This window comes from Lontra canadensis, unplaced genomic scaffold, assembly GCF_010015895.1.
Source record: "Lontra canadensis isolate GAN:19392208 unplaced genomic scaffold, GSC_riverotter_1.0 scaffold783, whole genome shotgun sequence".
NCBI classification, from domain to species: domain Eukaryota; kingdom Metazoa; phylum Chordata; class Mammalia; order Carnivora; family Mustelidae; genus Lontra; species Lontra canadensis.
This window is the reverse complement of record NW_022631767.1, coordinates 1-26,814: the sequence shown is the minus strand read 5'-3', so window position 1 is coordinate 26,814 and position 26,814 is coordinate 1. Positions and strand designations below refer to the sequence as shown.

Here is a 26,814-nt window from a genome sequence, read left to right as displayed (position 1 = left end):
TTCCTTTGCAAAGAAGCTCTGTGTATTGGGTGCAACAGCTCTGGGGTCTCTATATAAATAATATACAAAACCCAACAGCTCAACGCCTCACATTAACAAAAATACTAAAAACTTATTAAAAATGGAGCCTGAGGGAAGAGCCCCAACCATTACTGGTGCTAGCCTGAAAAGGAGACCAGGAATTAAGATGAATGGGTGGGGCCACATCCAGGGCACAAGCCGTTCTTCCAGGTGGCTCAGTAGCGTCCAAATATGTTGGTACTGGGCTGTGGCTGGGTATCTGTGGAAAACCAGAGATGATCCAGGCTGGGAGACCAAGCAGAGAGGTAGGTATGCAGGGGGAAGGCTATTCAGGTACCAAGGGAAGGGATGGGAAGGCCAGGCTTCCCCTCCAAGACCTGGGCCTGAGGCAATCACCGGAGCTCCTCCCCGCCCCCACTCCCCACCCCACTATGCAGTCCCTGGGGCTCTCCCCCCATGGGGGCCGGGGGCAGGGGTGAGGAGGAAGGCAGGCTTACTGGAGAGCTGTTGTTGGAGCTGCCGGACCAAAGCTGCTGTCTGTTGCTGTTGCTGTGTCTGCTGAAGCCCCTGGCGCTGGAACTGAGGCAGAAACCAGAAGTGGAAGACTGACCTTGAACTTTCTGCCTCGCTCTCCATCCTCATCTCCTGACCCCATTTTCGGGGGCCATGCCTTGCCTCCCACCTTGACCCCCTGCCCCCCAAAAAACTGCCCAACCCGGTTCACTGGCTGTGTGCCCAACCTGGGCAACCGTCCCTGAGCCAGGCTCTGTGCTCCAGCGGCTACCTGGGGCTGGGACTGGGGCTGGGGTTGGGGAGGAGCTGCCTGCTGCTGCTGCTGGTGTGCCTGCTGCTGCTGCTGCTGTTGCTGTTGCTGCTGCTGCTGCTGGGGCTGCTGTTGCTGCTGCTGCTGTGATCAAGAGTGCTGGGCTTCAGAAGGGAGGGGACTCCCTCCACCACCCGCCCCCCCAACCTCTGTCCCACTGGCACAGACTCCCCAGGGCACTCCCACAGGCCCCCCTGGAAGCCAACAGGGGGAAGAGGAGAACAGGAACTTTTAGGGCCCCTACTGAGTGCCAGGGGATGCTCCCCAGTGCCGGTGCCACCTCACCCCATCACCCGCATCAGACCCCCAAAGAATGACCGCCCCGCCCCTCCTGGGTCCCCAGACCCCAGAAGGCCTAGGGCTTCACCCGCAGGATCTGCTGCTGCTGCCGGATGTGGTACTGCTGTTGCTGCTGCTGCTGCTGCTGCTGTTGCTGCTGCTGCTGCTGCTGCTGCTGTTGCTGCTGCTGCTGCTGCTGCTGCTCGGGCAGGATGGACGCCGATCGCACACCGGCCTGGACGCCCTGCGCGCCCAGCGGAGTCATGGTACCTATCATGGGGGCCTGCTGCAGGGTCTGGTGGGAAAACCTGCCAAGACCAGTGGGCCGAAGGTCAAGGCCCGGTCCCCAGGATGGGGGTGTGGGGTAGGAGGTAGGAAAGTGGGGGGGCGGCGGGGGGGAGGAGGAGGAGAAGTCCCCGTCCCTGACCTGAAGGAAACCTCAACAAGTTGCTTCACTCACTCCTCCTGACGCTAACCAGAAGGGCCTGTCTCGGTTCTGACAGATTGCTATGTTGAGGAATAAGGGGCAAAGGCATCACCCCATTTCAAGGGCTCATCACCTTCACGGCAAGACATCTCCCAATTCTGTTTTCACCACTTTTCTCTTACAAGAATGAAAATCAGTCTTAGTACAGAACAGGTGTTCTAGAGTGTACCCACTGAGCTGCTTTCTGCTATTGGAGGTAGTGGTCCCCGGGGAACATTTCAGAATCGGAAAGACCACGGAGTTCTCCTGCTCTCGTGCCTTCCCACGTATGGCACAGCAACAGGCTACCTCCCAGCCGGACCCTCGCTCTCAAGTCCTCCGTCTCCTTCCCCACGTGTCCTATCCCTGCATCTCATATTCATCTGTCAACACATCGACTCACAACACAGCCTTTCTGATCAAAAGAGCCCTTTGTGGAACTCTGTCTCAACTCTGCACGGAGCGCTCGAAGCCCTGTATCACCTGCCCGTCCCTGCCTGTCTCCTGCTACTGCCCCGGTGTGAATTTTACATGCTACCCATGCTCTTCTTCCCATCCCCTGCCCCCGTGGCCCCAAGTCACCCTCCTCACTCTGGTCCCATCTTCATTCACACTCTGTCATCTACCTGGACTCCCTTTTCTCATCCTCCACACCACCAATCTAAATTACAGCTATCCTTCAAAGGCCAACTCAAATCTCACCTCCTTCGTGAAACTTCCTCTAAAGACTCAGGCCCACAACAACATCATCCCATACCTTTTCTGAATTCCCATTTACTTCACAGCACACCACTGCCTACCTGATCATACCTCTCTCCTCACCGTAACCCTTAAATGTTCTTCTGTGTGAGTCTCCTCTCCCAGACTGGACGAAAAATTCTCTGTGGTGAGGGGCTCTGTATTTTCTAAAACCTTTTCTCACCCTACCCTGTCCTAGCGGAGTACTGGCCACACAGTGGGCGGCTGACTGATGCTTCTAAGGAGAGGGCTTTCCTCTGCTCCACTCCCTGGTGTCCTAGAGCCCAAGCCACAGAGCCTCAAGACATGGCTCCCGAGTCCTAAAAGGCCCAACTAGCATTCGGCATGGTAGGACGGCTCAGTGGCTGTTCCGTTCCAGCGTGGAACTGCTCTGCTGCTAGCGGGACGACTCCTTACCACACAGTACATCTAACAGCCCCAGACCTTTCCTTATCATAGTGGGAGGAGTGACCTTCACCTCTCAAGGCCTCCAAGAAATGTCGGGCAAGGGGACGGAAGCCTACCGGTCACCTGGTCCCTTCTGGCTCCAGCGTTTTGGGGCCAGCTAAGCATTCGTCACATCTCTGAAAGTTCAGACTAGTCCCATCACTTCCTGGCATGGGCTTCCCCCACCCATCAGATGCGTCTTACAGCCCGGTGTGTCTTCACAGCCCCCCCGAACCCCTCCCACATGCAGATGCCTTGGGTAGTACCTTTGAGTGGAGGTCAGCCCATGTCCGTAGGTTGGGGCCTGCTGGTGCACATAGCCACTGGGCCGCTGTTGCAGGTGGCGAGTGGGATCTACAAGAGTAGGATTGGTAGAAGGGTGGGTGCTCTGATAAGGCTGGCTGGAGTAGCTGGGGGGCACCATGGTACCTGCGGGGCCTGCGTGTTGCTGCAATCCCACATGAGAAACATAAGGAGTATAGCCCTGGAGAGAAGGAAGAAGAGAGAGGGGGTCAGGGCCAAGACTGCACAGGGTGGCTGGCCTCAAGCCCCTTCCACCCCACCCCCTTCTCACCCTCTCATGCCCTCACCTGGGAGGTCTGCAAACCGTAGGAAGAGCTGGGAGTCATCTGATGGACAGATGACTGTCCCAACATCCCCTGACTCTGCTAGAGGGAAAAAAGGAGACAAACTCAAACTCAGGAAAACACTTCCTGCTGTCTTGGTTCTCCCGCTCTGCCAAGTCCTTGCGAAAATCCCAAGCATCTCCTCAGTCTCATGACCCCCCAAAGCCCCTCTCCCTGACGGCCCTCCCTACTGCCCCTCTCACTATCTTTGCCTGGAGCTGTTGGCGAAGGCGCTGTCCTTGGGGCACCGCGGGCTGCTGCTGTCGGTACACAGAGGTCTTGTACGAGGGTTCAAGTCCCATGACTCCCGTCATGGTTGTGGGCAGCACTCCAGGGTAAGGTGGTCGGGTGGGCAGCTTCTGCATTGGTAACCGCACAGGGCGGTACGGGTCCACGCGAGGGCCGCCTGGAAAGGGGCGAGGGCTGACCTCTCCAGGCTCCCCATTCCCTGAGTTCCCGCTCAGTGTCCCGGTCATGGGCACATCCTCAGGGATGGGACATTGTCCCTCAGGCAGGAGGGATGCTCAGGTAACTCCCTTTCCTAGAGGCCGGCTCTCACCTGCAGGGAGTGGCTGGTTCTGGGTGTACAGGCCTATGGAGCCCTGCCTGTAGCTCAGATGCGATATGGAACCAGGGTTAGTGTGGTGCAAGAGGTCTGGGGGCACCGTCACACCGTAAGGGCCACTCCTTCCTGGGCCCATTCCATAGTCCTGTGTGAAGAGCAGAGGAGGAAGGTGAGTGGATCGTAACTTGGGTGGGGGGGCGGGGGAGAGGTGGGACAAGGTTGGGGACCAGGGCTGCAGAGGAGCTAGACCTATGTGACTCATTTTTGTCATTCTAATGGCACCTCTTCCCCACCTCCCCTTCACTCCCCTCAGAAACCAGAAGCTGCACAGAATTATGGGGTGGGGGGCAGAGAGAGAGAGGCTGTGGGAGCATAATGGGGTGGGGTTGTGGGGGAACAGCACTAACCTCTGTCTTGGCGGGTGGCTGGCTGCGTTTCTTGCCCTTGGTGGATTTCTTCTTGCGTTCCTCAGTACTGGGTGGAGCGGCCCCAGGTTTGTCAGTTTTGGGGGGGCTCTGGAGCCTTCTTCTCAGGCTCTAACAGGGTGGGAGCAGGGGGGCTCCTCATCTTCCGGGGGCAGCGGGAGCGGCTCCAGGTAATAAGCGCGGGGCCGGGGCCGCAGGTGGGTGTGATACAGCAGCAAGCGCTGCTGCTCCTCTCCTCGGGCCACGCGCCGGTCCACCCGGACTGTTCCAAACCAGCCCCAGGACAGTGGAGCGGACGGCTTCAAGCCCTCAAAAAGATCCCAGGGAGAGATCTTTTGTTTGGTAGAAACCTGTAGACCCTGCTCCAGAAAATGACACACAGTGAGCTGCTGAGATTTGGAAAACAGGAGACAGACCTTGAGGGCTTGTAGGAGAGGGGGAAGGATCTGTTGGCAATTAAACGGGAAAAAAAAAAAAAAACAACCCAAAAAACAAAAAACCAAAAACAAACCCAGGCCCAGGTCAGTTCCTGGGAGACGATGAGAGGGATGGACATGAACACACATGTACACCGACACACATACACGCTCAGAGCAGACAGAATTCAGAGGGGAGAGGGCGATGGGCAGGGACACACAGATGATGACATTCAAAGGAAGACACAGCAACAGGAAGGCAGGAAGAGACTGAAAGGCAAAAACAGAGAAAGAGTCAGAAACAGGAAGAGAGACAAAGAGGCGCATAGAGAGACACAGAGAAGGGTCAAGGGAGAGAGTCAGGCAGAGACAGAGATAGAGAGAGAAAGAAGACTCAGAAAGACACACAAACGGGCCAGGAAAAGGAGTAAAGACAGCATACATATGACTGGGCTGGACTCTAGATTTTAGACTCTGCCTCATCTTTTCCCTCCCCCTCTCGGCTCTCCACAGCCATCCAGGTTACTCAACAAACACTGCAGCTGACAGAGACGAGGGGCAGGGAAAGTTGTGCAGAGATGGGGGCGCTGGCATGGGTGAATGCAGGGTAACAGAGATCCAGCAGCTGGCCAGACAGATGGGTGGGGTGCCGGCCAGGGTGGAGGAGGACAGGGTGCTGAGAAATGGGTGGTTTGTTCAAAGGTGGGTGCGGATGGGAGGAGGTGGGTAGAGGTGAAGAGACAGATGAATGAGGATGAGATTCTCAAGATGGGGCGCAGAAATGTAAAAAAAAAAAAAAAAAAGTTCAGCGATCAGCTCCACACCCCAGAGACAGCTGTTGCCAGCAGAGCCCCATGGACTCCCCCGCCTGGTAAGCCAGTCGTAGCGACAAGGTTCATGCAGGGAGAGCTCTTGCCCAGAGGAGGGAAAAGCTGGATGTGGGGGGATCGGTGCTGCAATGGGAAAAGGGATGGGAGGAAAAGGGGACATGCCTCCTTCTTGAAGATGGAATCGAAGCCTGCAATCTTGTTGCCCTTGGTGTCGATGAGGGAGCCCTGCGGCTCACAGGTGATGACATCTCGGGTTGGCTTGGGCAGTGGCAACAGCTGGAGAACTTTTTCCAGACTGTCTGACTGGCGCTCCCCCAGTTCTTTCTGCAGGCACAGGAAGACAGGCAAGGGTTCAAGGACACAGCAAAGGAGTGATGGGAAGTCTCAAGGGACAGCAGAGAACCAGGCACGACGACAACGACACTCGGTAAACCCTCACTGTACAGATAACAAGAAGTGGACGGGGAGGTGGAGGGGAGGCGGCTCTGGCCTGAACGAAGTCGAATGGCGTGCACAAGGTCAGGGGAGAGGGAGCCGAGGGGCCAGTCCCCATCCCCCGCCACCAGAGCCGTGCCCTCGCTTCCTCTGCTCACCCGTAGCTTCTTCACCAGGTTCATGTAGGCACGTTTATTCTCCTCCATGCTGCCCTGAGAGATGCTAGACATGTCTGCGGCCAGGGTCCCGTTGATGAGCACACTCAGCATGTCCAGCACGGTGGTGAAGAGCTCGCTGTGATGAGAAGACCGGGAGAGAACCGGAGAGGAAAGAGGCTAGGCCAGACAGTGGCTCCGGGGTGGGAGCCAAGCAGGGAGAGTTGCGCCAGCCGCAGGGCGTCCTGCACCTGGCATGGGGGAAGGGACTACCTCCCAGGCGCAAGACTGAGGGCAGAGGGTGGGGGTACTTTACTTGTTGGACTGCATGTCCACGGTGCCGCTGATGATGATCTCCAAGAGGAGCATGGCCCACTCGGTGGTCTGCTGGGTGCTGCGCTGCACCGTGTCAAACATGCCCCCCCACCTGCCAGGGCCACAACGAGCCTGTCAGATGGCTCAGGGGCCGAGGCTGGCATTTCGGGAAAGCTCACAGCAGAACCCAGCCTGGCTGCCACTTCGCCCAGCTCCCACCAAGTGCCAGTCGGACCCGGGATCTGCTATGTGAGTCCAGGCCAATGACTACATTCTTGGCCCCTCTGGGCCTCCGGTTCCTGACTTAGGAACCCATGGGAGCTGGACTAAGGGATGTCCAGGATTCCACTCAACATTCCACGGTGGGTTTCCAGGGTCCCGGCCAGAATCTAGGGTACTGAGGCAGGGTCTCTGCAAGGATCCAGACCTTCAACCACTTTAGGTCCCACGTCTTGAGGAGGGCCAGATCAATACTCAAAGACCTGGTGGAAATTGGGCCCTCCATCTCAGCACCCTCCGCCCGCACCCCTGGCCAGCGCTGGAGTGGGGAGGCATCTCTATGGAGCAGTTCTAGTCCCACCCACATCTCTTTTCTCCCCGGACACCCCCCTCACCAGGTTGAGCCGCAGCTTGAGAGCCTCGTGCATGAGCTGCTTTGGTTTGCAATCATCTAAGTACTGGTTGTCCCGCCAGTTATTCACAATCTGAGACAGAAACAAGCATGATGACCAGCTCGCGGCATCTTCTCATTTCCATCCCCAAACACTCAAGGCGTTGACCGTTAAGTACTGGAGGTTCTGGGGACATGGTGGCCTCGGGGGCACCCGTTTCTGCCCTCCGGCCCAGCTCAGTGGCCCAGGGGCCTGTACCTGGTGCACCTGGCTGTAGAGGGAGGTGAGAAGGCCCTCACGCTGCTCATCCTGCCCTTTCAGACACGTCAGCACCAGGGATAAGAATGGCTGCTGGCTCAACAGGGACATGCTAGAGAAGGGAGGAAAAGGAAAAGAACAAGGACAGGACCACGAGATGTGAATTAGGCAGCTGCCCATCTCATCATTCCAAGCCTTAGACTCTACTCTCTCAAGATCTAGCCTCTTGGGGTGCCTGTGGGGGCACAGTCAGGTTAAGCGTCTTCCTTCAGCTGAGGTCATGATTCCGGGGTCCTGGGATCAAGCCCCGCATGGAGCTCCTTGCTCAGCGGGGAGCCTGCTTCTCCCTCTCCTCCCCCACCTTGTGCTCTCTCTCGCTATCTCTGTCTTTCTCTCTCAAATAAATAAAATTAACCAAATAAGATCTAGCCTCTTGCTCAACCGTGCCCACTCTTACCCTCCAATTTTCCACTTTCCTGTGATTTCTCATCCCCACCCGTGTCCCAGCTTTTCTTCTTCCCTGGCCCTGCTTCCTCTCCTTTCTACCCCTCAATTCTGGTCCCCTCCACAACCACTTTACCTCTTCTGCTTTTGTCGGTCACGTTCTTTGCGGGAAGAGGAACCCAGGTGCTGACCCTTCTCCAGTTCCTCCCCGGCCGCCTTTAACACATGCCCCTGGACTGAGGTGGGCAGTTTAGCAATGAGGGGGGCCACCAGCCACACACCAGAGCGCTCTAGAGAGCTGGAGGACAGACAGAGCACACAGTGTCCCAAAGGAGCCAGGCCAGGGTGGAAGCACCCCTCCTCCCCTCACCTGACGGACAGACCTAGAACCTCTGTGAGACTGAAATCATTTACGCTAGCAGAACAACTCATAAGGGGTCTGAACACATTTCTCCCCAACCTGAGCACTGGCTTGGTCTTGCTGCTGCTGGGCATGTTGGTGGCAGTGCTTCCAGAAGAAGACCCCGTCTCTGCCGACTGCTGGAAAACCTCGATTGTGGCCTTGGCGATGTTCTCTAAGAGGGAGTTCATCTCCTGGGGCAGGGGGATGAAAGGCACATGGGGTACTAACTAGGTAACTGGGGATGAAGGAAAACAGATGGTAGGAGATGTAGGAAATGAAGACGGAGAAAGGCATCTTTCTGGAGGGTAATGAGAGGGTAATGAGAATGGGGAAAGACAACTCTGCTGGGAGCTGTGCCCTCCAGCACCTCCCCATTTCTCCAATTCCCCACTATCTTCTCCTCGAACACCTCCTCACCATCATGACCATAGAAACAGCCTCTGCCACCACCGCCGCCAACCTTCTCCCACAGCGCAGAGCCCCAGCTCTCCCAGCCCACCTCCCTATTCCTCAGCCCCAGGCGTCTGCCATCTTCCCGTCCTCTCTTCTCTCTCAGCCCAAGAACCCGAGGGCAGGACGTGGGTTCTTCTGTGGTGACCCACCCTCGTGAGGCATGTGGAGCTGGAAGCGGGCACAGGAAAGAGAGGGCCGGGCACCACTCACATTGTTAGGGGTCTGCTTGATCATGAGCTGCAGCTCCAAAGATGACTGGCGCATGGTCCACTGGTCCAAGTTCTGTGACAGAGATACCGCTCCCAAGCTCATCATCAACATGTCCCCCGGCCCCAGCCACTCACCACCCCAAGACCAGTTCCTGACCTCTTGCAACCTTGAAACACATAAGCCTACAGGTCTGAAAGGAACCTCCGTGTCCCTCTCCTTAGGAAAGCCTCCACTGACACGACCCAAAAGGGCTGAAAATCCACCCTATTTTGAAAGCGGTTCAGGGAATGCCTGGGTGGCTCAGTTGGTTAAGCGGCTGCCTTCGGCTCAGGTCATGATCCCAGCATCCTGGGATTGAGTCCCACATCGGGCTCCTTGCTCGGCAGGGAGCCTGCTTCACCCTCTGCCTCTGCCTGCCACTCTGCCTGTGCTCACTCTCTCGCACGCTCTCTCTCTCTCTCTCTGACAAATAAATAAATAAAATCTTTAAAAAAAAAAAAAGTGGTTCAGAAAAACTTCACCTTTCCCTGGTCTCCTGTTCCACGGCCTCACATTCCTTTGCAGAGGTGAGTTCTCCCTAATGCTTACCCTAAATCCTTGATGTTAAAGTCGAAGCCTGCTTCTCCTATTTTAAACCAGCTGCTCAAAGTCCTTTCCAAACCTGAAGGCTACTACTTCAAGTTAATCTCTCTGTGACATTATCTCCTTTGGGCTGAGAAGACCTCATTCCTGTAGCTCTTCCAGATGGCTCTCTTTCTCCACCCTCCCTCCAGTTACCCTAATGTCTGAGGCAGCGTGGCCGAGTGGGGATGGAGTGGGGGATGCGGGGCGCGCGTAGCACAGGCCCACCTGGGTTCACATGCTGACCCTTAAGCTTACTAGCTGTGTGACCTTGGGCAAGTCACTTAGGCTCTTCAAGCCTGGGAGTCCTCGTTGGTCAAACACAGACACCCCTACCTCCTTTACGGGGTTGGACAGACTAAATAGGCAGACAAACACAGAGTGCTATGCACAACACTCAGCACAAAGCGGATGCTCTATAACTGGGAGCTATTGGGTACTCCTGCCATTGGGGACTGAGCAGGGAACAAATGCCCAACAAGCAAGGCCCAGAACTAGGCTTCCCAGATGTTGTGCCTTGCGCTGCTGAGCTGCAGTTCCACTCCTGACAGCCGCACCCTCAGCCACTGGCTGACTCTAGGGTCTTGACCATGTTGGCATGACTTCTAAACCCACGTCTGAGCTGTTTCCCTCACCACCTTTCGCCCGCATCCTTGTCCGTCTTCCTCCTTGACCATCCTCCTCTCCTTCTCTCAGGGTTCCTATGTTTTCACCCTGGGCCTTGGGGCCCGCCTGGCCCCTGGTTCCTCCAAGACCCCCATCACCTTGGCCTACCTGGAGAATGCGCTTAATGCGCTGTCGCTGGGGGTTCTCCCCATCCTCATTATCCAGCAGGCGGTACGGGTAGCAGATGAGCTGCATGAGGCGCTGGGCCTGGGCACTGCTCAGCACAGGGTCTTGGAGGTCGTTGCTGTCCTCACACAGCGATTTAAGGCAACGCTCTCCTACCCATTCCTGAGGAAGCTGGTCATCAGGGCACTGGGGCAACCAGTGAGTGGGGTGAGGGATAAGGGGGATAGGCTGGGGGTTGACCAAGGCCATGATGTATAGGGGAAAGGTGGCATGATCACGGCTGAAAACAGGACTATGCTCTAGAAAGGCACCGAGGAGGCCTGGGGGGGGAAGGTGAGACTGACCTGTTGGCAGATGCTGCGCAGCACGTACTTGGCATAGACGTCCAGACTGGCTGTCTCCACAGAGATGTTGCGGCCACCCTGCCTCCGACCGCCACTGCCACCTCCTCCCTCCTCCTCTGGAAGTTCTTCTGTTCCTCCTGTCACAGTGAAGCCCGAACCCTTCAGTTCCGCATCCCCTGTGGTTCACGGGTGGCAGATAGGGAAGGGCAGAGTGAGATCTGAACACGGTGGAGAAACCCAGCCCAGACCCACAGAGGCAGGAACTCCCCAAATCTGGCCCTAGGGTACAGAAATACACTTCCCTCCCGCCTCTCCTCCCCAGAGGTCCAAGAGACCACCTTCAGGAGGGAGAAAGACTGTCCTCTGTAGCTCGGCTGGTACTCCACCCCACACACACTTCTGGCACCGCTCCCTTCCTATCCCCATACCAAGTACAAACACGGCCTTGAGAACAGCAAACACAGCTCCATCCACTATGCGGTTCTGGGAGGCAGCCAGCAGGTGGCGGTCACAGGAGGAACGGATTCCTACTGTAGGCTTGTCTGGGGAGGGAGCTGAAGTCAGGGGAAGCAAAAGTAGAAACGGCGGGGGCGGGGGGCGCGGTGGCAGTGGTAGCCACATTTTCTACTGCCGGCTGGCCCAGATCAGGGTCACTTACTTCCGTCCGACTGGCAAGGATTGAGTTGTGGCGTCTTGAAAAGGTGGAGGAGGATGCGGCAGGTAAGCCGGGCCCCTGGCTCAGAGTCCTGTTCACTGCAAGCTTAAAAAAGAAAAAAATATTGGACAGGGCGAAGGGACACGGTGTTGGCAAAGGGCTGCAAGGGAAGGCAAAGTCAGGCAAAAGGAGATATGACAAGATAATGCCCAAGGAGAGGTGGGGCAACCAACTGTCTTACAGTGTGAGAGGAGTCCCTTGGAGGGTCAAAACACGGAAAGATTGAAAGATCGGGGCCACCAATGGCAGGTTAGAATGAGGCCGCTCCCAGACCAAGGCACATCACCGGACCGGCCTCTGGTGGTACTGGGGAGCCTCACACTGAACAGTGAGTGTGTGGCCATCGGGTGTCTAGTCAAACTTAAGGTCCAGAAATTCTAGGGGTTATGGATTGGCAGTTCACCGGCATTAAGGAGCGAAGGGATGGCAGCACAGCGAATCAGATCCTCAAGGAGCAGACACTGCCGAGCGATGAGGATGGCAACAAAAGTAGCCAGGGAGTCATGAAAAGACAGGTCACTGACCTGGAGGAAAAAGCAGCCAAGATATCCCACCTCAGTGCGCAGAGAGGCTGCCAACTCAAAGCGGTCGGCCTCCGCTCTATGGGCCTCTGTCCCTCTGCAACCTCGACGACCGGGACCAAGCCCCTCCCCACCAAGCCCTGGGAACCATCCCATGCCCCAGCGGGACCCCGGCCCAAGTCTCACATCTACGTTGCAAAGAAGGTCGTTGAAACCACAAGTGCCATTGTTAGAGGAGCAGCACAAGGCCTTCAGGACCCCTAGCCATTCAGCACTCAGTGACTTGCAATAGCCTGTCAGCTCTGCACACAGGATTGCGATGTCATTCACCCTGGGGAGAAGTACAAACGCCCTCAGGAAAAACCTTGTTCCACAAAACCTCAGACTCATTAACTTTTCATCTCCACCCCAGCAGTAACCAAGTTTGCCATACCTCCCGGGCATCTCATCCCTCCCAAACTCAGGCAGGAGCGTGGTGCCCGTTCCCCACTCAGTACGCCCCATACCTATCGGGATCATGGTGCCCCACACAGACGTGCATAAGGGCATTGCAGACAAAGCTGTAGCGGTTAGCAGGGTTCTCACTAAGACTCTTGCCTAGCCCCGTGTAGGTGAAGGTGTGAGCTGCGGGGTTCTCCAGAGTGTCAATCATGAACTCGGGTGCCCAGCGCATGTTGGATTCTGAGGGCTCCACATTGCAGTAGATGGTGTTTTTCACCTTGGAGCAGAAGTCGCTGCAGGGGTGGGAGAAGGGACACGGCAGTGTCGGGGATGATCTGGCGAGGCAGAGGGATGGTTGGGAAGGGGGAGAGGAGGGGAAAACAGGGAGGCACCGGGGACCCTGAGGCAAGCAAAAGGTAGATGGGACCAAGCCGAGTAGGCGGGACAGGGACCCAGTGAGAACAAGGTACGGGAGGCCTCTCGAGGCTGGGAGGAGGAGTGTGGGCCCCTTGGAGATGGGCTGGAGGCCAGGATGATAAGGAAAAGAAGGAGGCAGGCCTACTCTCCAGAACCAAGAACACATGAAGGACAGAGTTCCCAGATGGCCAGACAGAGACAGCGGGGTCCTAGGCTGTGCCCTGCTCCTGAGTTGAGCGGTAATGGGAAGGAGATGGGCCAAGGTCCCACTCTCTACCCTCACCTCCCACCTCTCTTACCTGAAAAGCTCCCCAAATTTGCTCTTTAAATGGCTACAGGAGGTGTACAGATCATAGAGATAAGCAAGGATACAGCGTTCCGCCGAGGAGCCATCTGACCGGTTCATCCCATGCTTCACTACGCCACACAGCCTGTCATGAGGGTGCAAGGTTGAGATGGTCCGTAAGCCATGGGCACAGCCAAGGCATGAAGGTCCCCGGACACAGGCTCATGGCTCTTGGTACTAGTCTCCCCTGCCTGCCCAAATGGCAGGGGCTTGGCCACGGCGAGAGCCCCACGTCCTTCAGGGGCCCGCTTCCACTGGCACTCGCCAGAGCCCCGAGCCACCCAGTTATTCCGTGGCCCCCACTTACCCCTCGAAGACCTGGGCCATCTGGTCCTGGTTGAGGATGAGGCAGGCGTGGTAGTGCCGCAGGACGGCCACAATGCACAGGCACAGGCTGGTAGTGTAGCTGCCCACCAGATCTGAGGACTTGAGGAGCAGCTCGGCCTCGACTACGCTTAGTTCATTCAGGAGCTGGCAGAGCAAGTGTGTGTGTGTTGGGGGGTGGTGAGAGATGAGAAGAGGCCCCTGTGTGCCATATAACCTCCCTTCCCATGAGGCAACTGCCCAGACAGGCCTGAGCCCCTTCCCGCTGCAGCCGCCTCAGTCTAGAAGGACCCTGTTGCCATACGCCACTGTCCTTTATTCTATTAACGCTACAAGCCACATCGACGATCTAACTCGTCTCTAGGATACAGTTTTATGAACTCCACCGCAGGAGGACAGTCCGTACCCAACGCTCTCATCTATCTCTTGGGCCTCCCTGTGGAGCACGTGAGCTGCTAGTCTGGGCCTTCTTAGCTCATGTTCCACCTGACCCTCCAGCCCCCACCGGGCTGGCTTTCCTGCCCATCCCAAGTAGCCCAGGACACAGGCCTGAGGCCCGACTCTCGACCTCGGGACCCCATACAGCACAAACACCTTCTTCCACCCTCATCTCCCCAACTTCCCCACCTGAATGGCAAAGTCGATGAGGCCACTGATGCTGAGTGAATATTCCATGAGGTCGAAGATGAACTGCACGTGCTGCACCAGAGGCAAATGGTATGACATGCCAAGGGCAAAGCTTGTGATCTGTTCCAGAACATTCCGGGAGACCTAATAAGGGCAGTGGGAGTGAGACAGGAGTGGAGAGACGCAGAAAGAACCAGGGAAGCAAGAAAAGGAAGATGGCAGACAGGGATGAGACCAGGAGGCTTAGCCTGCCTAGCGGGGAGAGGAGGAGGAAAGGAAAACAGGGCAGGCTGGCAGAATGTTGGGAAAAGGGCAGGACCTAGGCCCACACCTGAGCCGTGACCTGGTGCTGGTCATAATGTGAAAGATGCTGGAACTTAGCAAAGATATCTTCAGCAGTGGGGAAGGCTTCAGGCCGGTTGCGTCGTCGCTTCTGCCCATCCTCCCCACCTGAGGGGACAGTGGAAAGGGAGCAGTCGGATGGCGAAGACAACTAGTTGACTGGGGGTCGGGAGGGGGGTATGGAGAGAAGGCTATGGGTGGGGGGGGGGGGGGGGGGCCAGGGGAGGAAGGGGGGGGGGGGGGGGGGGGGGGGAGGGGGGGAAGGGGGGGGGGGGTTGAGGAGGGGGTGGGGGAGGGATGAAGGGAAGGGGTCAGTGAAGCAAAGGTTTGGAGGACCACAGACTACGTGGACCTCGGAGGAATACATACAGGGAGGTGCTAGGTTGGGGGAGGGGAGGGGGAAGGGCGGGCAGTATGGGGCTTACTGTGAGGTACCTAAGAATGTCAGGTCTCCAGGATTCAGAGGCACAATAGGAGCAAGCTGGTCTGCAGAGGGGGGGAATGAGGGGGGAAGTTTCAAAAGGACTAGAGCTCTCAGGAGACTCCAAGAGACAGGACATGGGGACATGACTGGGGGTTCCCTGTGCTGGGGAAGGGGACACTGACTAGGGCACTCCTAGGGGGAGATCTGTTTCAGGAGCCTCAAACCCACCAGTTTCCGCTGTCCCCTTGCGGTTCAGAACCTTCAGGATATCCTTGGTAATTTTCTTGATGGCATGGCGGGCATCATCTCGCTGCTTTCCCACCCCAAACAGTACGACCAACCGCTGATTGCACTCATGGCTGCATGATTCCTCCTGCATGCCAGCAGCACCATCAGACGCTGGCATGGGTCTCACTCCCTCCTCCTCTCAAAAGCATGCTCCATGACCCTCAGCATCCCAGAGCTCAGGCCCTTCCCAGCATACCACACCCACAAGCACAGCTCCAACCCCACAGCACAGTCCTTGGACAGAAACCTCGGCTCAAAACCGAGGTCTCAAGGAGCTGGGGGACAGTACCTGGGGGATGGGAAAGTGTGTGGCATACTGCACGTGCCGCGGCTGATCATAAAGAACCCCAAGGGTCCCTTCTATCTTCTCCTTGGGAGGGGGCTTCACTTCCTTCTCAACATCTGGTTTCTCAGGGGATGGACTGCCCTTCCCCTCACAGGGCATGGTAGGGGAGAACAACTAAGAAAAGGCGAAAGGGCAGAACATTTAGAGGGTGAAAAGGGGGTCAGGGGCATAAAGAAATTCCCCAGAGAGGCAAAACAGGAGGACCTCGGGAGCTGGATTCTTTCTTCCACACTGGGATCAAACTTACTGAGAAATCAGGCTTCTCCATGTCCTCGAAGAGCACGCTGGAACTAGGGTCAATGTCCATAGACTCCGAGAGCCCTGGGTCCTAAGGGCACAGAATATAAGCCAAGTCACTTTAGCCCCAGGGAGCTGCTCCCCACCACCTAGAAAGGTGGACGGTGAAATCAGAGGGAGGAGACCGTGTTGGGAAAAGCACCGGATCTGGAGTCGAGCTTTAAATAGTCACATACCCACCTTGTGCCTCATTCCCTTCAGCTTCAAGGAGGTGGATCAGAGCCCCTCATCCCATTGTGAGGAGCAAATGCCAACAAGGGATGTGAGAGGGCTGGGCCAGACCCGAAGCACCAAGCCCATACCATCCCCTTATCGGGGAAGGGATACCTGGAGGACTCTGAGAGCCAGGAGTCTGGGAATGTCTGAAGGAGGTAGCGAGGGCAAGACGAGGCCTGCTCACCTCAAGCTTGCTACTGCTGCTGCCCTCAGCCTCCTTGCGCTCCGAGTCATCAGCAGGGTCGTCAAAGGGAGATGGGGGCCGGGGGCCAGGGGCTCCAAAGGCGAGGTCCCCTCGGGAGATGAGGGTGCAAGTGTACATGTTGTGGGAGAAAACGTCATGTCTGATCAGTTCACAGAACAACAGGACCAAGTTAAAGAACTCCACTCGCTCACTCTCACTTCGGGGGTCCGCTGCATGGAGGGAATGAGAAAAAAAGGTTTAAGAGAGCACGGGACACGGGCAGCAAGGGAGAGAAGCACACCTGAGGCACAGTGCTCCTAGAGTACCTGAGGTGGGCAAGAACAGAACGACCCCCCAACCCCAAACCCGAGGGACAGAGTACAGTCAGTTCACCCCCCTCCTGCCCCACACCCCATCTCAGAAAGGAAGAGAGCATCCTTGCTGCTATTTATGTGTGAGAATGCTTCTGGCATGGGTTCTTCCCTTATTCCTTTATTCTGTTCAACTGTAAGATGATCAGAGGCTGGAATTATACCCCAAACTCAGTCTGCATAGAGCCCAAGACAGAAATAGACACCAGAAAGCCCTTCACTATGCTTCCCAGGGACAGTGGCGCGTAACCGAGTCTCAGCGGAGAGAGGCGGAGGGTGGCAGGGGTCCATACTCAGCATGGGAGCCTGGGTATCCAGAAACTGCAGGAGGACATCCTGGAAAATGGGAGCACTAGGAGCAGAAAGGGAGCCAGAAGCAATGGAACCCTTCTCATCTGCGGCTTCTGATTCTCCACAGCGCTACAAGACGAGAGAAGAGAAGAAACCCCAGCATCGGTCTGGGCCGGCTTCTTTACCTCTCCACGCATGATGCTTCACCTGCTGCCTGCTTCTTCTCCACCGCCAAGCCCTTCGCTTCCATCCCCACTTTGACCTCCATTTTCTTTACTGCCTCCCAACTGAAGCCCTGCCTGCCTCCCTAACTCCAACACCGATACACTCCTTCCTACTGTTGCCTTAGGTCCTCAACTTTCCCTTTAGGGTCCGTACCCCTTCTGTATTCTCATAACTTGAACTTGGGGTCCATCCTTCTCCAACCCCAGCCATCACTGCCCCACTGGCCAACCACATTCTCTTATCTCTGCCCCCCTGACCTCGGCCTCAATCTCAGCCTGTCTCTTCTCCAGCAGCTTGGCCACCACCATAGCGCGATGCCGACCGGAACGCTTGCAGCTCACTGCCCATTCACACAGTAGTGACACCACAGCGTCATCATCCGAGGAGATCTGGAGACCCAAGGAAGACGGGGGTGAGCAGGATAGGGTTGGGGATAAAGTACCGCTCTGCTTTCTTCAAGACCGGGCCCCATCTTAAAACAGCCCAGGCCCAGGAAGATCGTCTCTTCACACATCCCCAGTGTCCATGCCTCGCCATACTTTCCCCTCAGGTGTACTGTTCCTCTTGCCACGTTTTTGGATCCTTCTGTTCCCCTTCTTGCTCACCTCGTGCCCATCCTTGCTAGGGCCCAATCCAAAGATCCGGTTACAAAGGGAGTCGAGAGAGTTGCTGAAGTCAGAGCGCTCAAAACTGTGGCTGTCCAACACTTCCAAAGTATGGAGCACCCGTCCAATGGTGAAGCCTCGGGAAGAAAAGTGGGAAAGGGGACTTAACAGGAAGCCCAGTGCGTTCTGACTTGCAGATCGCTAGGTCCTTACCATCCCTTCTTCAAACACCCTTCTTACTCTCTGTCCTCTGGCACCCACCTGCAGTAGCTTCCTGGCACTTATCAAAAGACCAGCGAACCTCAACTGCCTGTCCTCGCTCCTTGATCTGCTGCTCAATCTCGCGTAACTTTGCCCGGACCTGCGGTACAGGAAAAGGGGGAGTGCTTTAATTAAGGATAACCAAGGCGTACAGAAGGCCAGGGCTTAGGCACAAAGGACTGTACCAGACCCCAAGTCACTATTTCCTTTTTTTCTTTTTTGAAAAGAGAGGCAGAGGGAGAGGGAGAAGCAGACTCCTTGCTGAGCGGAAAGAAGCTCAGGCACGGGGCCAGATCCAGGAACCCTGGGGTCATGACCCGAGCCTAAGGCAGACATGTAACTGACTGAGCCACCCAGGCGCCCCTCTAAGTTGCTATTTCTGAAAAAGCAGTCCAGCTTCCCATCTCAATCCAGGGGCACCAGGCTGGCTCCTCATGGGACTTACCTGCTGAGTAAAGGCACTGTTGCCCTCTGGCATGGGCAGGTTGGAGGGGGCAATAGGCAGGTGGTCGAGTGGTGAGCCGGTCTTAATGCGGCTATCGGTCAGTGAGTAGTGCCAAACCAGGGCGCTGGGACAGCACAGGAGGATGGTCTGCCACACAGGAACAGCTGGGTCAAGCTCTGTTCCCATGGCTCCCTCTCTAGAACCCCACTGTAAGACCCCAGCCTGAGCTTTCTGGTCCAACGTCATTCTGAGTCCCTGGCATAGCACCACTCTGTCTCTGAGCTCTGAGCCTCTCCCCTCATCCCCTCCTTTTGCTCTGGCCCTACTCAAGTCCTGGAAAGAAACTAATGCCCCAGGAGCGAGAAGCAACAATCTCCAAGCAAGTACTCAGTGCCTGCTCCCACCTCCCACTGAGAATCACCCCCATTCTCCAGGACGGGCATCCAAGCCTTCTCTGGATGCTTCTTAATGCTTCCCCGGGCCCAGCCAGTACCCACCTGAAGGATACAGCTGAGGCCAAAAACCAGGGGCCGGTGCTGAGGGCACATCAGCAGGTCACTAAAGGGTGTAGAGGTTGTGCTGCTGGTCGGGGGCTGAGGAGCCGGGGTGGTAGGGAGTGTGCTTGTCGACTGAGCGGACATAACGTGAGATGAGTGACTGCTCACGCCATCCAGTTGCAAAGCCAGTCTCCGGGTACAGAAGTAGGCAAGGCGGCGGGAGAGGTATGCAGACTGAACGAATTCCCCTGAGTACTGTGAAGACATGCCCATCAAGACCCCCAGTTCTCCCCACTGGACATGGCATCCACGTCTACTTTCTCCTCTGATCCTCCCTAGACCCCCCCACCATTCACCTCCCACAAACCCCAGGCCTTACTCGCAGCAGCAGGGGCAGCAGCAGTTTAAGCAACTCGTCCTCTCCAGGGCGGATTTTCTCGAAACACTCAAGGACCCAGGTCAGGAACTCATGTCTATCCAGCATTCCATCCTATGGGTCCAAGGAGGTGGGAAGAGTATTAGTTTCCTTGGGGACTATTAGCAATAAGGTAAATCAAAGGAGGAAGAGAAACACAGCTGGGGCAAGCTGGCAGGTGGATTCTGTCCCATACTGGAGGAATGTGAGACCAGGTGCCACCTGGGCGTCACTTCCCATGGCCCTTCTTCCTACCTGAAACATGAACATAGCCAGCTTTTCGTTGTAGTCCCACTGCCGGATTGCCACCTCTACGTCATGGGGCAAGGGCCCTATGGTGGAACCACAGCCCCCGCTGCCTGCGGGCCCTGGCCGATAGTATTCAGCCATCTTTTGCAGCTGCTCCCATAAGTATTTGGTGATGATCTGAGTCCATTCTAGGGGAAAGGTGGGGAAAGGGCTATTTTACACCATCCCTCGGCTTAGAACATCTTCTGTCCCCACCCCATGCCTACACCCCCCATCACCATCCTTCTAAATCCTATTCATCCTCTCAGGCTCTGGTCCAATGCCACCTGCCCATGGCCTTCCCAGATGTCCCCAAATAATTCTGTCCGCTCAAGTCTTTCACCATCTCTTCTGAGAGACACACACACACGCGTACACATACTTTCTCTAATTATGTGATTCGTACATATGCCTTAGCATCCCTACTGGATTATAAGCATCCTAAGGGCGGGAATAAGGGACTAGTCACCTTGACAGCCCCGCACATGCACACAGTAGATACTCAAGACACGCAATGTTTGCCAACGGAGTGAATGCAAGGTATAAGCAGAAGCAAGGAACACAGAGAAGGAAGGAGAATAAGTCCAAGGGTCTCTGTATCGCTCCTTGATGCAATCAGTGCTGGGACCCCTGGTATCAGGAGTTACTCACCCATGAAGGGATCAATGACATGTCTCTTCTTCACCTTGGTCTCACTGATTGCTGCATAGTAGGCACAGGTCATCTTAATGAGCCAGGCGGCCCGCATCACAGGCACTGTGTATTTGGCTAAGTACCCAAACACTTCTTCCTTTTTACTGAAAATGGGGACCTGTACAGACATCACAAATAGTGAGACTTCTACCACTGCCACGAGCTGGCACCCATGTAGCTTCATCCAAGGATAGCAGAGTACTTCATACCCATGTTCCCCACCTTGGCCTGGAGACCAGGAAGCAGCACCTCACCTTTTTGGCGAGTTGCGTGAGTGGCTTGGTGCCAGCCAGGTCAGTGAACCAGGTGTTAATGGCACTCTGGGATCGTGCAGTCACCAGCCAGAAGTTGTCCTTCTGGTTCACTTGGGGCTTCCTGCGACCGGTGTCAGGGAGGGTGTTACAACGTAACTTCTCCGCAATAATGCTGCTGAAGTTGGAACTGATCTGAGGGAAGAGAACTATACACCTCAGGATGGGAAGAAGAGGCAGAGAGGTGGTCGTGCCTCTGAAGGGCTAATACCAGTGTGGCAGCACTGGGTTATGAAGGAAAACTCAAGCCATTCAGGTCATCCCTTTAGGTCTTCCTAACCCAGGGCCTTTGCTCCCTCTCAGTCTTCCAGCCTTTTCCTTCAGCCTGGCAGGGTTGTCTCACCTTGGCAGGATTGAAGTTGACGTTCTTGGCACTGCCATGTTCATCCCCAGAGACAGCAGGCTGGTTATTGAAACCTTGTTTTACATTCAAGGCCGTCAGTTCATCCTGAGGCAGGAAAACGACATTTTAGCTCCCCCCCCCCCATCCCGGGGTGGTGGTGGTGGGAGAGGAGGGCAGAAGAGAAGGGAACAACGCGGAGGGGGGGGGGCAGGTAGGAGGAAGATTCTGAGTAGAACAGATTGTTATTTAAAGCTAGGCCCTTATATTCATTTGGACCCCACCCTCACCCCCACAGTCACTAAGATTTCCAGCCACCCAGAGCTCATTCAACATCACTCTTCCTTGCAAGCTCACAAGCAGCCGCAGCTCACCAAGCTGCCTCAGACAACTTTCTGAGGTGTGTGTGTGCATGTGTGTGGAGAGGGGCGCCTCCAGCGTGGCCCCTACATCATTCCCTATTCACACCCGGGAAGCCCCCTCCCCCCAGGTCCCACTCTCCCACACCAGCCCACTTTATTCTTGCCCCTTTTGGGACTTTGGCTCCTACCAAACCGCCCCCCCCACCAAACCATCAGTGCTTCCTCGTCTGCGGATCGCTTGCCTCAGGCCCCTTGAGAGCCCCGATTTTTTGAACGCACCTCCTTCTGTTTGGGATCTTGAGGGTACACATCAGGAGGGCCCAGCCGCGGCCGCTTCAGGGGCCGGTGTTCGTAGCTCAAGATCCCGAAGGCCGCCATCTTGCCCAGCCCGTAGCGCCAGAGGCGCCAGCCGGGGCCGGCTGACGGGGGAGGGGGAGAGGGAACCGACAAGGGGGGTGGCGGTTGCGAGGACGGCAGCCGAAAGACAACAGGAGGCACGTTAGAAACTCTCGATCGTTGCCGGAAACTACCGAGGGGAACCGAGGGACGCCGGGAACCGTCGGACAATACCGACCGCAGCGGGGGGCGGGGCCGAGCCCGGCGTGGGGCGGAGCTCCGCGGCCGCCGAGCGTTAGGGCCCGCGCGGCTTCTGAAGATCGATTTCGCTTGCCAAGTGTCTGCGAAACGTCCTCGAGCGGTCCGGTGTGGCCAGGGGATGGGTGCAGGGTGCGACACGCAAGGCGGGAGGTAGCCGCGGCGCCGAGCACTAAGCTGAAACTGGGTCCCCAGTGGCTGGCTCGGTTCTGGGGCTGGAATCGGGGCTCAAGGGTTATTTGCCTCGGTTAGGTACTCTGCCTTTTACCCTAAACTGCTTCTTCTTTTCTGAGTTTCTGCATCTGAAAAATGGGTGTACTGTCACCTCCTTCAAAGGGCTATTGTGAAGATTAGAAACGGTCTGCATAAGAAAGCACCCATTAAATCCCTGTAAGGCCAGCCCTAATAAACCCTCAAGGTCTTTACGGTCTGGCGCGAAGGTTCGTAACCTTTTTTCCATTCACAGCCCCTTTAAGATGCTGATAGGCGTTATGGGCCTTCCCGGGGAAAGTTACAGAGGCAAACAAAATGTTACATACTTTCCAGGGAAATTCTTAGAGCCCCTAAAGGTCAACAGCGTATCCCCTAAGTGTCCATGAACTCCCACTTGGAAAGAGGCACCTAAGTGTCAGATGCTTTCCAGACATCACCTCCTTTAACCTGCAAACAGCCCCATAAGTTAGAGATTATAATCGTCTCCATTTTGTGAATGAGGAAGCTGATTTTCAAAGAGTGGAAGTTCACTTGCCCCATGTCATTCAGGTACTGAGAGACAGAGCTGAGGCTAAGATTTTTTTTCTGGACTTAACGGCCAGTACACTTTCTGTGATGCCATTGCTCTTCAGAGAAATTTCTCTAATTTCTCTTTAGAGAAAAGATGGAGTGCTGTAATAAAAGTTAACAGATAATGATAAATTAAAAACTAATCAAATTAGCAAATGGCAAAAATAACACTGACAAAATGCTATTGAATCACAGTGGGAAGACAGATTAATTCTGATTGGGGAGAAGAAAACATATTGGAGAAGGTAACATTTGAGCCAACCCTAAGGAACTGTAACCCACAGAATATTAGGGCGGGTTAGAACATAAGCACAGTGCCTGGCACATATTTAAAACTCAGTAAATGTTTGCCGAATAAACAATTTTTACAAAGTGTCTCCAATCGGCTCTGTGTTTGGGGAGAGATAAATAAGACAAAGAATGGGTTAGATACCAGGGGCCTTTAGAAAGGAAGGCCGGGGGAGGGGGGATCCTGGGTGGCTCAGTAGGTTAAGCGTCTGCCTTCGGCTCAGGTCATGATCCCAGGGTCCTGGGATCGATCCCTGAGTTGGGCTCACTGCTCAGCAGGCAAGTCTTCTCCTTCTCCCTCTGTCCCTTCCTCCTCTCCCCGCCCACACTCTTGCTCTCCCTCTCTCTCAAATAAATAAATAAAATATAAGAAAGAAAGACTGGCCAGTGGATGCCTGGATGGCTCAGTCAGTTAAGCATCTTACTCTTGATTTTGGCTTAGGTCAGGATCTCAGGATCGTGAAAAAATTCTCTCTCTGCTCCCCGTCTCTCAAGGAAAGACAGAAAAAAAGAAAGGCCAGTTAGTGGGTTCGAGGAATAATCATGACTAGAGGGAATGAAAGGCTGATTTAGCACAGTGGTTGTGCTGGTGGAAAGGAGGACACTGCTGAGAGAAACACCACAGACTAGAACTGATTGGATTCTCAGGAATGAGAGAGAGGGAGAAATTGATGAGGACTTTGAGGTTTCAAGTCTGGGTGACCAAAAGGGTGATGACACATTAACTGAGATAGGGAACACAGGAAGAGAAGCAGATTTAGGGGAAGATGAGGAGTGTGAAGCCAGTATGGTTGTTCCTCCATTTCCAGAATCTATTTCTAAGTCAGACCTCCTCACCAGTCTCAACAGGGACCCAGCTCAGGCAGCAGCTAAGGGTGGATATTTGGGTTTGGATTAGGTCAGAAGAAAGACAGCTATATGTGTGCCCACAGGAGTCAAGACTGTACTTTCCACCCGAGACAGTAGGGCTTTCACATAGGTTTCAGGGTGACTGAGCACAGGAAGGGGAGGGAGGTCCAGACCCTCCACTCTATGGGATAAAATGGCTTAGATGAGAGGGTGATTGGTAGGGAGTGGTGATGGTTGTGGTGGCAATGGGGAACAGATCCTTCCCGGGATCCGGGTGGTCTGAGGATTCTCGAGTCCATGACAGTCTCGTGTGCCCAGCGTCTGTTCCCGCCTAACAGCACTTTACAGTGGTGGTGTTACACCTACGGATTAGATTAACACTTAATCTCCCGGAGGATTTGGCCTGTGTCACAGCACACATTTGCCACACCCTCTGTAAAGCCCTGGTTTCTAAGGTTCTTTCCACCGGAAGCTATGACAGAAGGAAATGTGTGGGTGGGGAGGGGTAATGGGTGAGGGGCCCAGGTTCCTGACAGTCTACACCCAGGGAACGAAGAGCAAGCGCCATGTTGAAGCCACCATTGCCACTCAGATTCTTCTTATTCCTGCAGCTGCCTCTGCTGGGGGTGGGGCTGAACCCAACGGTCCCCATGCCCAATGGGAATGAAGACGTCGCAGCTGGTGGGAAACGTGGGACTGGAGGGGGTTGGGGAGAGGGGAGACTGTGGGAAGGGGCCGTACAGAAATGTCCAACCTGCCACAGGAGATTAGAAGGATGCAGGCAGAACTTAAGAGTACTGTGGAGAAGGGAAAGGGGAAGGGTTCTCTGTCTCATGCTGCTGCTTCTTCTGACCATCATTTCTGGTCTTCCCCTCCCCCTCTTCGTCTTCTCTCCAACCTAGGTTTCTTCCCGACTGCTACACCTCCTAGGACCCTCAGCGTTTCCACCCTGCCCCTCCCAGAGGTCCAGTGTTTTGTGTTCAATGTTGAGTACATGAATTGCACTTGGAACAGCAGCTCTGAGCCCCAGCCCAGCAACCTGACTCTGCACTACTGGTATGAGAAGGGAAGAGGGAACAGCACAAGGGAGTCAGAGGGGGGGGTGGGCTGGATGTGAGGGACTTTATGGGGACCAAGAAAGAGGGTAACCATTGTTTGAGCCTCCCCATGATTTTCTCTCGGTAGTAAGTCAGTTCAAAGGAGACAGGCTGGGCTGTGGTATCTGTAGTACCCAAGTTTATGCCACCGTTCCTCTTTCTCCCAACCCTTCTCTAGGTACAAGAACTCCAATGATGATAAAGTCCAGGAGTGTGGCCACTATCTGTTCTCTGGAGGGACCACTGCTGGCTGTTGGCTGCAAAAGGAGGAGATCCATCTCTATGAAACATTTGTGGTCCAGCTCCAGGACCCACAGGAACCCAGGAGACAGTCCATTCGGACACTAAAACTGCAGAATCTGGGTAATTTGGAAAGGGCACCAAGAGTCCAGGGATATATTGTGGGGGCACTGGGGTATATGGAGTAGTGTTCTTTCACCTTAAGGGTACTTGGGCAAGAAGGAGGAGGTGAGGGGTCTGTATAGGGAGGAGTGGAGGGATCAGGGACACTGCCTTCAGGATCCTAACTCGTCTAGGCCAGGGGAATGACCACACACCCCCCACCCCACCCCCACACATACACATCTCTCCAGTGATCCCCTGGGCCCCAGAGAACCTGACCCTTCGCAACCTGAGTGAATCCCAGCTAGAACTGAGCTGGAGCAACAGACACTTGGACCACTGTCTGGAGCACCTGGTGCAGTACCGGAGTGACTGGGACCGCAGCTGGACTGTGAGTGATGGGGGCAGGACTGCAGCAGCTCAGGTCGAGCAGATGGGGATAAAGGAGTCAAACAGCCAAATAGGAGGGCGCAATCTTGAGCTCCTGTTCTCTGCCATCACCACCTGCGCCCCACCTCCCCGCCCCACCACCTGGTTCCTTTGCTCTGTCTCTCCTTTCATCCAGCTCCTTTCCCTATCATCACCAGTGACTTTCCATGGACGTTTCCTTACCTATACCTGATAGGCAAGTAAACAAAAGGGAGCCTTCAAGGGCATCTGGCGAGGAGGCCTTGAATTCTAGTCTGTGAAGGGAGCAGTGCGGCTAGAGTCAAGAGAGGAGAAAAGAGCCAGGAAGAACAGGATGATGGGGGGGGGCAGAAGTTTTCATTCTCCCTTCTCTTTTAGACACCCATCTCTCCCTCACCCTCTTTCTCCCCAAGGAACAATCGGTGGACCACCGAAATAGCTTCTCTCTGCCTAGCGTGGATGGGCAGAAATTCTACACGTTCCGTGTCCGGAGCCGCTATAATCCGCTCTGCGGAAGCGCTCAGCGTTGGAGTGAATGGAGCCGCCCAGTCCACTGGGGCAGCAACACTTCCAAGGGTAAAATGGGCCTAAGGCCTCACTGTGACCCATGAGCCCAGCACCCCAACCCTTTCTAGCATCGCTCTCTTTTGCTGTACCTCTTGACCCCTAAGCCCCCAGATTTGGTGGCCTGTCTCCCCTCACTGTTCAACCTTAACCCCCAGGTCGCAGGTTTTTTTTCTGTGTAGGGTTGGGTCACTATGTTGTTAGAGTTGGGGGGGTTGTTGTCAAGAAGGAGGCAGAGAAGATATAGAATGTTTAAGATTCCCCTACAGCATTCCTGGAAAGCCTGCGTGGTAAAGATGGCTTTGGAGCCAGACCAATATAAGGTTTTAAACCTGGCTCTGCTTGTTACTCCCTCTTTGACCTCGGGCACATCACTAACCTCTTTGATTCTGTTTTCTCATCTGTAAAATGGAGATAATGATTGTTACCCCCACCCCCAACCCCAGTCTCAAGAGCTGTGAGGATTAAGGATATGGAAAGTGTCTAGCACTGTGCCTGGCACCAAAGTTGGGACACTACAGACATAAGGGCTCTTTCTCTTTCTCCTCCTCCTCCATCATCATCATCTTCTTCTTCTTCTTCTTCTTCTTCTTCTTCTTCTTCTTCTTCTTCTTCTTCTT

The 26,814-nt window shown here is 55.2% G+C and overlaps 2 protein-coding genes across 2 annotated transcripts; one reads left to right on the top strand and one right to left on the bottom strand.

The window, feature by feature from the left end:
- LOC116863259 (mediator of RNA polymerase II transcription subunit 12-like) lies at window positions 1–21,841 on the bottom strand. Its single transcript, XM_032850750.1, is given in 47 exon segments — window positions 1–280; window positions 519–600; window positions 806–943; window positions 1,212–1,431; window positions 3,041–3,258; window positions 3,365–3,442; window positions 3,613–3,806; window positions 3,960–4,110; window positions 4,373–4,477; window positions 4,479–4,523; window positions 4,525–4,749; window positions 5,799–5,960; window positions 6,230–6,365; window positions 6,543–6,653; window positions 7,145–7,245; window positions 7,411–7,522; window positions 7,991–8,152; window positions 8,315–8,448; window positions 8,921–8,992; window positions 10,316–10,495; window positions 10,678–10,853; window positions 11,106–11,219; window positions 11,336–11,437; window positions 11,796–11,916; window positions 12,100–12,244; window positions 12,420–12,647; window positions 13,071–13,202; window positions 13,425–13,588; window positions 14,069–14,212; window positions 14,400–14,518; window positions 14,846–14,896; window positions 15,063–15,207; window positions 15,412–15,582; window positions 15,716–15,796; window positions 16,166–16,395; window positions 16,830–16,956; window positions 17,310–17,441; window positions 17,658–17,794; window positions 17,919–18,018; window positions 18,364–18,510; window positions 18,861–19,115; window positions 19,240–19,350; window positions 19,531–19,712; window positions 20,215–20,374; window positions 20,511–20,702; window positions 20,911–21,015; window positions 21,549–21,841. Coding segments are annotated over 47 exon segments (6,540 nt in total). The 5' UTR covers window positions 21,648–21,841; the 3' UTR covers window positions 1–236.
- Window positions 21,842–24,243: 2,402 nt separating this feature from the next.
- LOC116863258 (cytokine receptor common subunit gamma-like) lies at window positions 24,244–26,761 on the top strand. Its single transcript, XM_032850749.1, has 5 exons — window positions 24,244–24,464; window positions 24,686–24,839; window positions 25,059–25,243; window positions 25,474–25,613; window positions 26,044–26,761. The coding sequence occupies exons 1-5, from the start codon at window positions 24,350–24,352 to the stop codon at window positions 26,239–26,241; spliced, it is 792 nt and encodes a 263-aa protein (XP_032706640.1). The 5' UTR covers window positions 24,244–24,349; the 3' UTR covers window positions 26,242–26,761.
- Window positions 26,762–26,814: the final 53 nt, after the last annotated feature.